This window comes from Cupressus sempervirens, chromosome 9 (assembly GCF_028749045.1).
Source record: "Cupressus sempervirens isolate cs-2001-9-10 chromosome 9, ASM2874904v1, whole genome shotgun sequence".
Lineage (NCBI taxonomy): Eukaryota > Viridiplantae > Streptophyta > Pinopsida > Cupressales > Cupressaceae > Cupressus > Cupressus sempervirens.
This window is the reverse complement of record NC_143126.1, coordinates 36263027-36277659: the sequence shown is the minus strand read 5'-3', so window position 1 is coordinate 36277659 and position 14633 is coordinate 36263027. Positions and strand designations below refer to the sequence as shown.

Genomic DNA, 14633 nt, shown 5'->3' with positions numbered 1-14633 from the left:
GGTTGGTTTCTCTAGCCAGTGTTTCCATAAACTTGATTTTATTTTTATATTAAAGGTTCAGACCCTATCCAACTTTGATCCAACTTTGCTCGATCAGAGAAAAGCTCATTTTTATTTTTCTTATGATCTCCACTATCTTATAAAATAATCTCCACTATCTTATAAAATATTATAAAATCTGATTTAAAATATTGATTCAAAAATATTCATAATACAATTCAGGACTGATATTTCCCTTGCTATTGTCATATATCTCTTTTCCTATTTTGTTCCCCAAATATTAACTGGAATTCCCTTTTAAGATTTGTGCTTGTCGATGATTGGAATGTGTTGGCTCTTGACAATCTACCCCTTTTGCTAGCGTTCTTGATGCCTCTTCTCTCCATTGGTGTTGTAACAAATCTGTTGTTCCTCTGCCAGAATCCTCACAGTCTGTGCCAATGTGGGAGCTCTGCAACAAGTCCCTCTAATGATAAAGTATAGACTGATATGTCTTACATTGGGAAGCATAGACTACAAGCCTGAATTCTTTCACAGGATATCTCAATAAAACGCCATTTGATGGTATATCATGATTGCAGGATATGCACAAAATAGATTTGTTGAAAAGAGTTTAACAGCTTTCAAGTAGATGCAATTTGTAGGTGTGCAGACTGACTCCCCAAACTTTGCCAGTATTTCAAAAATAAGAGCTTTAAACAAGGCACAAACATCCATCATTAAGAATAGAGGAACTAAATGAAAAATTAACAACATGAAACTTGTTCCCTATGTCTATTGCTTAGTTTAGATGCAGTTATAAGCATGTTCCAGTATTATAATTGGAAACAATGAAGGCCTGCCAGATGGGTCTAGAGATAAAATTATGTAGAAAATGAAATAGTTCACGAAGGTTTTAATTATGATCGCTGTATAGTAATGACCTCCAACTTCTAAGGGAAAAGAAAGAAAATTAAAGTTCTACACGAAAACATAGTCATATATAAAGATATATATAATACCAGATTTACTTAAACATTTATTTCATACACGAGTTCCTTAGGATAAGAAGTATTTGACGCAACATAGGAAAATTGACAAATGAGGATTGCTACGACATCATTGATACTAATTTCAATTTCGGCCACTGGTGAAGTCACACTTCCCATAGCGGTTCACATAAGAGCATGGAATCAACCTCGTCACAAATTGTGGGAATGGAATCAACCTCCTCAAAAATGGCAGGAATGCAAATAACCTTCTCATGTGAAAAACGCATATCCAGGAGCTCTGCTTGCGTGTGTGCCAGCTGGGATTCCAGGTCAGCAATCCGCTTCTGTAATTGGTGGATTTCTCTAGTACACCCATTAACAGGGTCCTCCATTCGAGCTCTTGCTTCATACACCAAACTATTGACTACCTCTGCTCTTTGCTCTTCTTTAACATCCTATAACAAATACCACATCAAAACCATGAATTTCATTTGAACTGTTCTCGCAATTGGTATTCATATTAATTATAAGGAAGTTTTTTTTCTATGATAGGTGACTCAAACAATCCTAACATATAATTAACAAAAGCGGACCACAGATTTAGGTCCATTAATTCAGCCTATAATGAAGGAAACTGACTAGAACGTATTGCTTGAATTTCCAAAACATAAGAAAACATTTGATGACCTATTAAAAACTATTATTTTTCATATCATTGACCTAAATCTCATGGTGCTGAATCTTAGAATTTGGCAGGGTTACGTTACTTTGAGCATTTTAAGAATATTATTGAATCCGTATACTTTCTGAACGGTCGCAAACGTTTGAAGGTCATCTGGAGGAAAATGAGGAGCGAGCAGACATTCATTTGAGCATTTCTTTCGTTGTGATCGACAAGCTGCGCACGCCGAAGGGGCCATCTTCCCTTTCGCAGTGCCCCAATATTTCTCTTCCAAATGTTTTATAGAGCACTCAACGAGGTGATAGGTTTTCTTTTTCCTTTTTGCTCTTTTCTCTTTTGAAAGTTTATGGAGTCATTTTAGAGCTATTAATGTTTTATTGGTTAAAATTTATTTTTGTGAAGGAGTCTTTGTCAATAAAATTGCACGGTTCGTTTAGTGTCATGCTTATGTAAGATTCTGATATCACAAGGAATGAGATTTAGTCCATCATATTTTGGTAGAAGATTTTTAATTGAACAAGTATAACTTAAGACTCGTGATCTATTATGAAAGAATCTTTCATAAGAAAATAGAGAAATTGTTACTTCAAAGTGATGTTTGTATAATTCAATATTTGTTTGTTTGCAACTTTTTTCACAAGATAGAAGTTGTGTTCTTATTTTTTGGGGTCCATTTTCCTGATATAGAAGTTTTCCTTGTATAGTTATACATTAACTTAGTTAGAAAATAATTTATTATATTTTAAATTGATATATTTGTTTTGTTATAGAACATTTTCATGATATTGATTGTATAATTATTTTATTAACTATCCTGTGTACCTTTTTGAACTCTTGTCTGATATGTAAATCTATATTGTACATAATTAGAATTTATATTAATGTAAATTATTACATTAATTTATAAAATTCTAATTTTACTATATGTATTATTTTTATTTTATTTTCCCTTAAAAGTATCCTTATATTTGATTTATTTTAAGATACATAATTTAATATTAAATACAATAAATAGCTGTATACTAATAAATTCTGAAATTGGATGCATCCAACTGTAAAATTCAAAAAATGGACAACAGACTTCAGACTTTAGAAACGTATTGATATCCTAGTATTTAAATAAAATGCTTTTCTCTTTAGATGGAAATTTAGCAATTTCTCAATCAGCAATGTAGTTTTATTGTTAGATGTGGTTGTGACTTTGCTAGTTAATAAAAAATCTTTCATTTCAATGACTGGTGGATACATGTATTCCAAAGACAGTCCTAATATGATTATATATTAGTTCTTGTATGGGTAGTGATATATTAGCTTTTTGGTTAACTATTTTTAAAGTTCGATATAAACATCAATTGTTTTTCAATATGTTGATTGGTTGGTAATAAATCGTTTTAGTAATTCTTTTGAAATTTTGATTGGAGAAAGAAATTATTTAAATAATAAGATATCAAATATGGTGTAAGAAAGATACAAATTTTTTTCTAATACTTCTTTTTTATAGAGGGATATATTTCTAAGAATAATTATTATTATTAATTAACATTACCAGATTTCCACAATCTATTTGAAATGTGTGCATTACATTTTTCGATTTTATTGTGTAACTTCTTTTAGCATCAACCTTTCAGATCGTACTCTATGATCCATCATAATTTATATTATTGCATTCTTTCATTCTGATGATGGATCATGGACTATGATCCAAAATGTTGATGATAAAAAAACTTACACAATAGAATTCAGAAATGAACATTTGTATAATGCAAATTGTTATGGAATACATAATTTGACAACCATATAAGCGTACCATGAATAAGGTTAGATCTTATCTAAACATGGTAACCAAAATTTCACAAGAAAAGTTTATAATTTGTACAAACTATGCACAATAGACTAATTACAATACCTTAAAAAACAGTGTAGCCTAAATGCCATAGGATGTTTGGTTATTTTCATGAAATCAACCAACACATTTATCTTAGCTTTAAAACCCAACCCATCATATGCAAAAATATAAAATAAAAATTGAAAACATATAAGGCCTTCCGTGCATTTGTTTCAAGTCAAGATTTCTTGCTAGATTTCCCACTATCAAAACACTTCTAATGTTCTTCTTATTTGTATAGATTAATATTGGAAAACCTTTGAGAACTTTATGGCTCAAAATTATTTTTAAAGCACTTTGCATCTTCAAAGTCTGACTAGCAAGTTGTATCAATGACATATATTTCAGCATCTGATAACTACTAGTTGGATAACCTTTGAGAACTTCATACCAAAAGATCATTTTTTAAGAACACTTTGCATCTTCAAAGTCTGACTAGCAAGTTGTATCAATGACATATATTTTAGCATGTGAAAACTAATAGTATCTCCTATATTGTGCATAAACCATTATGTCCTTTAAGGTCCCAAAATACATTCGTTGGATATAAAGCCTTTGCACACTCAATGATGAGCTCCAAAGTTGAAAAATTTTGATCATGTCAAAGTGCTTCTAGCACCTTTGTGAAAGAAGAATAAGGACATGATCAAAAATTTGTCTTGCTAAAGATATACATCCATAATCCATATAGCAATGAAAACATCCCTCTTAAATTTACTTCACTTGAAAACCTTAAGTATGCCTTTCCTAATTGGCATTCTTTCTTATAGAATCTATGAAGAAAACATTCATGGGTTCCATCATAATGTATCTTCTATGTACTAGGAATGCAAAGCTCATATCACTTGATGCATTGAATATTCATTAACAAAAGTGATTCCTTGCTTGAGAGTTGATGTAACAAATTGTGAACCACTATAAATTTTGTTTCTTATTTTTGTTATATTTTCTATTTTATTTTAAATATACAATTTGATCATAGTACCTTAATCTTTACTCTAGCAAAAAGGAAACAAAAAATGATGACACAACTAAAAGATCGAACTCTTTAATCTACACTAGATAATAGCGACCCTACATTAAGATTGCCACCACAACAAAGCTACATGAAAGCCACTTACTCATGTAGGCACAATATCATAATACACCAATGCATGGATAGCATAGCACCATCACTGTGTAATTTTGATCATGGTACCTTAATCTACACTCCTACAAAAGAAAAAAAACCTTACATGTCTAAAAGATCAAACTCTTTAATCTACACCAGGTAATAGTGATCCTACATTAAGGATGCCCCCATAAGACGCCTACATGAAAGTAACTTACTCATATAGGTGCAATATCATAATACACCAATACATGCATAGTCTAGCTCCAATCACTATGTAAATTTGAGATCGTGGTATTTTAATCTTTACTCCTAAAAAAATGACAAAATATGACACAACTAAAAGATCAAAATATTTAATCTACACTAGGTAATAGTTATCCTACATTAATCATGCCCCCATAAGAAGCCTACCTTAAAGATATTTACTTATGTAGACACAATGTCATAATAGACTAATGCACCATCACTACGTAAATACTATTATTCAGGGTTAATATTCTCCATTCTAAATAGCACTCAAAATCTAGGTTGCAAGCAAATAGACTAGAACCCAATTTTATCCTTTGATGAGAATAACAACACAATCTAGAGCTAACTCGAATTATCCATATAGTTGAAAATTCAGCAACATTTTTTTCAACTTGACACCCAATATATCAAAATTTTACACTATGTCATACTTTGGTTTTGAATTTCTCCGTCCACTAGAATGATAATGGGAGCCTTAGATATGGATGAAAAGAAGTATTATTTCCATCATGCAGAAAATCCTCTTTCTTGTTGATAACTACTTCACTTATGAAGTCCTCGTTCATGTATATACATGGGTTTAAATAAATACAAAATAGGAGAGTGTGGATTCAAATATAGGCACACTGCCATGCATTATGACTTTGAAAAAAATTACTGATTAGGCTACTATATAGAGAGGGGTGAGGAGTTTCATTTAAGGCCTTACTACTCCACTACTTTCTGTTCACAAGCCAAAACAAACTTTGATAATGCAAGTTTTTTGCCTAATAAATTAAGTATAAATTTCAAAGTTTTCTTCAGCAACCAAGTAGCAACAAGGATTGCCAAGTTTCTCATTACCTTAAGGAGCCGAGTGATAGGGTGTGCCAAGTTTCATGACAATAATATGGACTGAGTTACTTAATCATCAAAGGGTAGCTTGACAATAGTAGGCTCGGTTGACACTAAACCAAGTGAACTCGATTAGCAAAGGACAGAGTGAGTTTGGTCAACTTAGGCAGGCAAATGATCAAGTGAGCTTGGTTAAGACTAACAACAAATGGTTTAGTAAATATGAGAAGAAATCGATCAATGTTGGGACTGAGTTAGAGCAAAGAGCTTGGTTAAAAAAGGGTACCGAGTTGCTTGGTGACTGATTTACAGTCTAGTTTCTTCCATCATTAAAACACAGAGACAAGAATAGAGAGTTGCAACTTAGTTTTTCACAAATACTTAAAAAAATGTAGAATAGATAGAAATGGAGACATTAATAAGCCAAATAAGTGGAGATTGATTAATAAGCCTACTTTCTCACTTTCTATTCTAAAATTGATTCAACTATTACCAATCTGGGAGCATATGGCTTCAAACTAGAACCAAAATACATTAACCTACAACTTCTATTTATAATATGAACTTGCATCACTAGATGGCTGCATACAATAAAGCCTAGAGCAATCACAATGTCAATGAGACAAACAAAATGAAATTACAAAAAACAAAGAGATGTAATCATGTGTTGTTGCACACTCTGATCTTCTACCTAGTTTCTTGAACCTTTCTTCTACTCTCTAAATGCTTTTCTCTCTTCAATTGATCTTTGTTCCTTATGCAATGAATGAAAAATCTTCCCTTTTGTCTTGTCTCAAAAAATTTCCCTCTCATTTCAAATTTGAACTCACCTACCATGTTTAGTACTTGTACCTAGTATGTGGGCATTTGGCTCAAGTGAGAAACTATCAGTTTTCAACACTCCCCCTGTGTCCTGAGCCAACAAAAAAGGATCACTCTAAGTCCAAATCAACTACACCAATACATTTTCTTTGCACACAAAACTTGCTATGCCCAGTGGCTTAGTGAATATGTTTGTTAGCTACTACTTAGACTTCCAAAATTCCATTTTGATTTCTCCATTCTCTACTAGCTCTCTAATGAAGGGATATCTGATCTCAACGTGCTTTCTTCTCCCACAAAGGACTAGTTTCTTTGACAATGCAATTGAGAAAATGCTGTCACAAGAGATTTTGGTTCCATCCTCTTACTTTTCATTCAAATCTGTCAAGATTCTTCTTAGCCAATGAGCTTGACATGCTATTGCATTCATTGCTATGTATTCAACCTCTATTGTAGATTGAGAAACAATTGGTTGCTTCTTGGATGCCCATGAAGTTACACCCAAACCCATATGAAACATATAACTATCTAAGTGCTCTTCCTATCATCTAAACTTCCACCCCAATAAATATCAATGTAACCAATCACACTAAAATCATTATAAGTAGTACACAAAGTGCCAAATCGCTTGGTGTTTCCATAAATCTTGAAATCAAATTTACTGCGTGCATCATGTCAAGCCGAGCTACTATCAAATACATCAAGCTTCCAACCATACTTTTGTATAATGATGGATTCACATTTTTTTTGTAATCTTCCTTTCTCAACTTCAAACCTACTACTATGGGTCTGGGGGTTGCCTCACTATTTTGCATTTTGAATCTCTACAAGATTTGATTTGCATATTTCTCTTGAGAGATAAAACTGTCATCACGCATTTGTTTTACTTTTATGCCTAGAAAGTAATTCAAGAGACCTAGGTCTATCATCTCAAATTAACTCTTCATGGCCTCTTTGAATTCACCAATTAGGAAATTACATTTCTACTGAAGATTAAGTCATCTACGTACAAGACAACAATCAAAACCTTACCATTTTCAACCTTGATGTAGAGAGTAGGCTCGCTATCACTTTTGCTAAAACCATTGTTCATCGAGAATGAGTCAATCCTGCTATACCATGCCTATGGACCTTGCTTGAGTCCATAAAGAGCTCTCTCCAACCTATACACCTTATTTTTTTCACCTACAACTTCATAACTAGGTGGTTGCTCCACATATACCCCTTCTATCAATATCTAGTCATATTTCACATCCATTTGATATACGTTCCACTTGTGGTAGGATGCAATTTTCATGACAACACACACATTTTCTATTCTTGTAACTGGGGCATATATCTAATGGAAATATTATGACAAGCTAGGTTGCTGAGAGGGGTGGGTTGAATCAATAACTTATAAAACTTTTATTTGTGATTAGCAGTTAATCCTTATGTGAATTCTGATCTAGCTAAATGCATAAGAAACTAAAAATATAACACTTTAACACAAGATTTGGTGACCCTAAAACCTTCCAAATAAAAAGTAAAACTGGGGTGGGGATGATACCCACAATCTTTAGTATTACGGTATAAATTTGGCTTGCTAAGGACTACAATGATCACTTATGATGATCTGCTCTATTAGGAGCAATAAGGATTCGTAGGTCCACCTTGAAAAAGGATTTACAAAAATACAATGAAGTATGCACTCGGTAAAGAGATTTACATAACACTATTAGGTCTACCTTGTTAAAGGATTTGACTGATCCACCTATTAGGATGACGTAGTAGTTGACCTCTGATCTATGATAGATGAATTTTTGTTGCTCCTTATACTATTGTAGCCTTTTGAATTTTCTCTTCTACTCTTCTTTTATTATTAAATTACTTCTCTTCGATGATTTGGATGTGATATAATACTATATATATATATATATATATATATATATATATATATATATATATATATCCAATTACATAATTACAAAGTTGGCCACAATACAAGTTTACACAAATATTACAAACTCAGCCAAAGTGTAGAAACTAGAGTTTTAAAGATTGACTTGGTGAGGTTATGATACTCAACATTCACTGTCAATGCTTGGCATCATCATGCACTCAGTAAATGTAGAAACACGATCTATACTAATCACTTCCAAGTAGTCCTAAAGTTGGTCTACACTAGTGACTTGTAAAATACTATGAAACTCAGCATATAAACCAAATCACTTGATTCACACTACATAGCTCGGTGAATACTATCACCTTGATCTTGGTATAAACAGAGTCTCTTGGTTAATACTAAGTGGCTCAGTTAACACTAGACTGGCATCACCTCAACTGCACAACTTAGTTTGCACTAGTAAACTTGGCATACACTTAGATGCTCAATTTACACTGTGAATCATTACCTTAGTAGTAATTGCTTAGTGCAAACTAAAATCTATTCATAGGACTCAGTAGCAACTATAGAACTTAGTAATAACTAAAATGCTTTCTTAACACTATTAACTATACAATATGCTTGGTATAAGCTTACAATCTAAATAAGTGTATGCCACTAATAACAAACATGATTGGAATGACAACAAGCTCCCCCTTTGGCATTAGTGACAAAAAATAGCTATCAGTCAAAACTTAATTATCCATCACCTTATGTCTCCAACTAAGTAGAGTATACTATTTTTGAGATTTTTTTAAATTGGTTTTGTAAAGGATACATTTATGTACATGGTAATGCTCCCCCATACATAATATATACTATACTATACATATAATATATATTGTCTCTACAATCTTCAAATTTCTTTCAATTTTATCCCTTATCCAACCTTCCCACATCTTTTTCCCCCTTTTTCTCCTTATTATAGCTCCTTAATGTTTCTCCCCCTTATAGCTTCTCCCCCCTTTTGATATTAATGCCAAAGAATTATGCTATATGCATTTACATAGTAATACCAAAATGAGCTAATAAGTTTGAGTGTATCTTCAGTATGATCACCAATGTCTTGTCTGAATTCTCTTATAAGACCTTACATGTATACAATGTCATCTATACTTCTACTAAAAATTCAATCATGTGGTCTAGAATAGAGAAATTATTGTGATGGATGAGGGTTTTTGAATATGCAATATGCTTCTGTAGTGCATCCATGTTAGGGAAAATCATATTATGGATATCTATCAATGTAGATCTAATTATTGCCTCTTCTTTGAGCAGTTATGCTTGCATATCTGTTAGAAAGTTGATTCTATTGAAGTGAGCAGAGCTTGAACTTGGGTCGAGCTGTAATTGTTGTGCAGTTGCCTTCAGATCTTCATCAGTTTTAGAAAAAAATTCTTTTATTTCTTTTGTGAAAATTGATGTATCACATAATTTGCCAAAATTTAAAGATACATTACTGCATGAAGTTTCTAGAGAGCCCAAAATAGTAGATAAGTCTACCTGGTGAATGGCAATCTGTTGAGAAATAAACTCTAAAACTTTATTCCCAAACTTTTTCTCATCTCTCTAAAATAATTTATCCTATCCATTTAAATCTTCATTGTATTTCTGGATTGCATCTACTAACTGATACAAAATTGGTTGAGAATTGTCAACCTCTATACTTATAGCTTCTACTAAAATGTTCTTGGCATCCTCAATGATCTTGAACTCTTTGTTTCTTTCTTCTCTTACCCTTTGCTACTTGGCTATCTTTTGAAGAAGTTCACCAAAGGTTTGCATCTGATCTATAGTTAGATTTGAGATGTCCCATTTTGGAATGACAATCTCCTTGTCAAGATCCATTTCTTCTTCCTTTTCTTTACCTTTACTCATAAAATTTGTGTTCAGTTGAAGCTTGGTGTCAATTGTCCTTGCACTTATTGAATATGTACTAGGAATAGAAACAATAGTTGAAATAGTAGGAGTCATTGCAAAAATGGATACTACACTCATTGATATATTGGTCGTTGGAATACTTGTTGTAGCCAAAATTAATGTAGAGGGTTGAACTTGCAGCATGGTAGATGAAGTGCTTGGTATTTCAGTCAATGATGTGCTAAGCTGGATTGGTGCAAAGATTAATTGAATGCTTTTTCTTGTAGTGCTAGTCACAATTAATCCTGTTGAAGCTATCTCCATTCTTGATGTTATCAATTTTTTCTTGGATGATGAAGAAGTGAGGCTATAACTACTGCAGCAATCTTAACTGGGTCAATTTCCTCAACATTTTGTGTATCTTCCTCAGTAACCTCTTGCTCATATTCCTCTTAATCATCAACATTATCAAAATGAGTTACTTGTTCACCATCTTTCTCTTCATCTTTTTCTTGATCATCATCATCATCCATGTCACTTATACTAACTAGAAAATGACTTTGTTTTTGAAGAAGATAGACATTCTTCCATGTATTTGTAGCATTCTTCACAACATGCTCTATTTCATAAAAAAAAATAAGACAAGTGTTGAATATTAAAGTTAACTTTTCCTCATTTTTCTTTAAAGATTTAGTCAAATTTGGCAAAAGTTGCCTCAAGGTCTACTCATGAGTATCCTTTGTACTTTGCATTGCATGCTCCCATCTTGGCTTGATTTTTCCCATTAATGCATCTAGAATTTGTTGAGTAAACTAATTAGGTAAGTATTTCCACTTACCCATTTTAGATATCAGTATATCTTCAATCTTCTTTTGCTCATTAGTAATTATGGTCTCATATTTTAATGCTAATGTAGGAGCATCTTGCATGGGAAAATTATTTATATAAAAAAAATAAAAAAAGGTAGGAGAGAGAAAGTGACAAAAATTAGAGGAAAAAAAAACAAAAAAAAAAGGAAAAAGGAAAAAAAGAAAAAAAGGAAGAATTTCTATTTTCGAGGTGCATAGGTGGCATAATAGAAAAATAAAATAAAAATGGTTGTCATTCCATTTATCAAGGTCTGTGGGTAGAATTCTAAAAAGTTGTGGATATTATAGAAGGTTATGGAAGTTGTAGAAGGTTGTGGATATTATGTAGGAGGAATTCTAGAAGGTTGTGGATAAATCATGCATTGGGTGGTAAGTGCTTATTTAAGCAAGGCATATGAGCATTTCTAATCAAGCTTGAGAAGGAGAAGCTCAAGAAGGAGAAGCTTGAGAAGGAGTAGCTTGGGAAGGAAATGCTTCAAGGTGTGAAAGAGAAGGAGGAAGTGAAGAGTGAGTTTTCCTAAGTCTGTGGATAGAGCGCCAAATGTGAGGCAGTTTACACTTGGATCTTGGATAAAGTTGGAGAAGAGCTAGTGACTGCGGTTTAGAAACAAGGAGGTTACTTGGTGGCTTGCAAGCACAAGTTGAGATCTTAGAGGTTTCTACTAGAGTGTGGATCTGGACAAGCTTGGGTTTGGATTGGATCTTGAGAGATCTTGGAGAAATGTTACTGTAATTGCTATTGTATTTTCAAGTATAATAAAATTATTTGAAAAATTTTATCATCTCATTGTCTCCATATTGTTGCATTCTTTGTTATGAGTTGGTAGGGTGGTGTAGCCCTTCATCAAGTGGTATCAGAGCATACCTTCATCAGTGGTATTAGAGCAAGAGTTCTTGAGTGTATAAGTAGATCACCAAAGTTTGAGCCAGTTTGTACTAGGACCTTGGTTGGGTACAATTTATCAGAGCAAGAGTTCTTGAGTGTACAAGAAGATCACGTAAGTGTGAGGTAGTTTGTACTAAGACCTTGGTTGGGTGAAGTTTATTAGAGTGAGAGTTCTTGAGTGTGTAGACAGATCACCGAAGCTAAGGCAGTTTGTATGAGGACTTGGGTTAGAGAAGTAGATCTGAGTTGGTCTTGATTTGAGGGTTTTCAAGTTGATCGATGGATGTGGAGATGGAAGGCTAAACTTGTTGAGGCATGATTGTGTAGAGTTGATGGATTGTAGATCCGTTGTCCTAGACTTGTGATGTGGTTCCTAATTGTTCATGTGAGGTGGTAGGTTGCGATCTAACTTGCAAACAATTCAAGGTTGTCACAAGGAGCGTGGGAAGGATTTGTTGCAAAGGGGTTATGAAGATCTTGGGAGATTGCTCTAAGAGGATTGGACCCTAAGATGATTACCAAAATCCATGATATAGTGGAGAGGAATTTTTTTAAGATGTCTGCTTGGTTGGATGGTAGATTGGTTGATCAGGCTAAGAAGGTCAAGGTGGAAGAGGTTGGTTTTGTTGATCAGTTTGTGGAGCCTGATGCAGAACCTATAGAGAAAATAGAGGTTGTTGCTGAAGATATTTCCTACCATTGTTGATGTTGGGACAAAGGTTGGTTTTTAGGATCAATTGTTTGAGTTTGATATGGAGACTGTAGAGCATTTGGTCATGGACGATCTAGTTGATGTTAGTGGTGACTTGTATGTTGTAGAGCACTTGGTCATGGATGATCAAGTTGTTTTTGGAGGTGCGTTATGTATTGTAGAGAATCTTGTTGTGAGCAATGAGGTTGCTAGTGTTGAGAGTTTGGCATGTGTTGATGGAGATCTACATGTGGCTATTGATATGGAGTTTTTTATATCTGGTATGGACTCACTAGTTGTTGATGTGAATGAGAATTTTCTAATGAAGCATTATGTTTAGTTTGTTCCTGTGAATGAGCATGTTGATTGGATGGTTGAGATTCTAGTGTTTGATAGAGTAATGCAGATGTGAAAATTTGCATGGTGGTTTTCTTGTCCTTGTTGAGGTGGAAACCTTTGGTGAAGATGAAAATGGTTGTAGATATTTCTTTTTTGGCATCAAAGTGTGAGACACACCTTTCTATCTACCAGGGGAGTCTGATGCAGGAGCATCTTGCATGGGAAAATTATTTATTAAAAAGGATAAAAATAAAGGGAGGAGAGAGAAAGTGACAAAAATTAGAGGAAAAATAAAAATAAAATAAAAGGGGAAAAATGAGAAAAAGAAAAAAGGAAGAATTTCTATTTTTAAGGTGCATAGGTGGCATAATAGAAAAATAAAATAAAAATGGTTGTCATTCATTTTATCAAGGTGTGTGGGTAGAATTCTAAAAAGTTGTGGATATTGTAGAAGGTTATGGAAGTTGTATAAGGTTGTGGATATTGTGTAGAAGGAATTCTAGAAGGTTGTGGATAAATCATGCATTGGGTGGTAAGTGCTTATTTAAGCAAGGCATATGAGCATTTATAATCAAGCTTGAGAAGGAGTAGCTTGGGAAGGTAAAGATTTGGAAGGAAAAGCTTCAAGGTGTGAAAGTTGGAAGGTGTGAAAGAGAAGGAGGAAGTGAAGAGTGAGTTTTCTTGAGTCTATGCACAGAGTGCTAAATGTGGGGCAGTTTATAGTAGGATTTTGATCTGGACTTGTGAGTGTGTAGACAAAGCGCCGATTGTGAGATAGTTTACACTTGGATCTTGGATAAAGTTGGAGAAGAGCTAGTGACTGCGGTTTAGAAACAAGGAGGTTACTTGATGGATTGCAAGCACAAGTTGAGATCTCAGAGGTTTCTACTAGAGTGTGGATTTAGATTAGATTGGGTTTGGATTGGATCTTGAGAGATCTTGCAGAAATGTTATTGTAATTGCTATTGGATTTTCAAGTATAATAAAATTGTTTGAAACATTTTATCATCTCGTTGTCTCCATATTGTTGCATTCTTGGTTATGAGTTGGTAGGGTGGTGTCACCCTTCATCAAGTGGTATCAGAGCATACCTTCATCAAATGCCTTGAAGTTTTTAATTCAAAAACCTAATTTCAATTCTTTCATTCTTTCTTCAAATATGGGTGGAGACCTCTTGAAAATTATGTCTCCTCCTTGTTTGTCTACTTTCTTCTTGGAGGATCTCTTGGTGAACACAATAGTGGATATCTTGGGAGGCTTGGTAATGATTACCTTGTACTTTTTCTTTAGTGGCTCCTCTTCCTTTGATTCTTCATCCTCTACTTCTTCATCTTCACCTTTGCCCTTAGTCAATAGGAGAGTGGAACTTGTTTTCAACTTGGCAATCCTCTTCTTGCCTTTGTTAACTACCTAAGGGAGCTTAGTCTCTAGTTCTATCCCGACCTTTGTCTGATCATAGGTGCCAAAGTAAATAGCCTTGGGGTCCACTAGCTCAATTATCAGTGCC

General features: G+C 33.7%; 1 protein-coding gene across 1 annotated transcript; it reads right to left on the bottom strand.

Moving 5' to 3' along the window:
• Window positions 1–979: 979 nt before the first annotated feature.
• Window positions 980–1971, bottom strand: LOC149537485 (LOB domain-containing protein 23-like). The gene is made up of 2 exons (XM_089801009.1): window positions 1739–1971; window positions 980–1426 (listed from the first exon to the last, which is right to left on the bottom strand). The coding sequence occupies exons 1-2, from the start codon at window positions 1889–1891 to the stop codon at window positions 1136–1138; spliced, it is 444 nt and encodes a 147-aa protein (XP_089657135.1). The 5' UTR covers window positions 1892–1971; the 3' UTR covers window positions 980–1135.
• Window positions 1972–14633: the final 12662 nt, after the last annotated feature.

Excerpts from the sequence above, each read along its gene's own strand:
- LOC149537485 (XM_089801009.1), bottom strand. The coding sequence starts at position 1,891 with ATGGCCCCTTCGGCGTGCGCAGCTTGTCGATCACAACGAAAGAAATGC. Across the intron at positions 1,427-1,738 it reads ATATTCTTAAAATGCTCAAA|GATGTTAAAGAAGAGCAAAG; the intron begins GTAACGTAACCC and ends TATTTGTTATAG.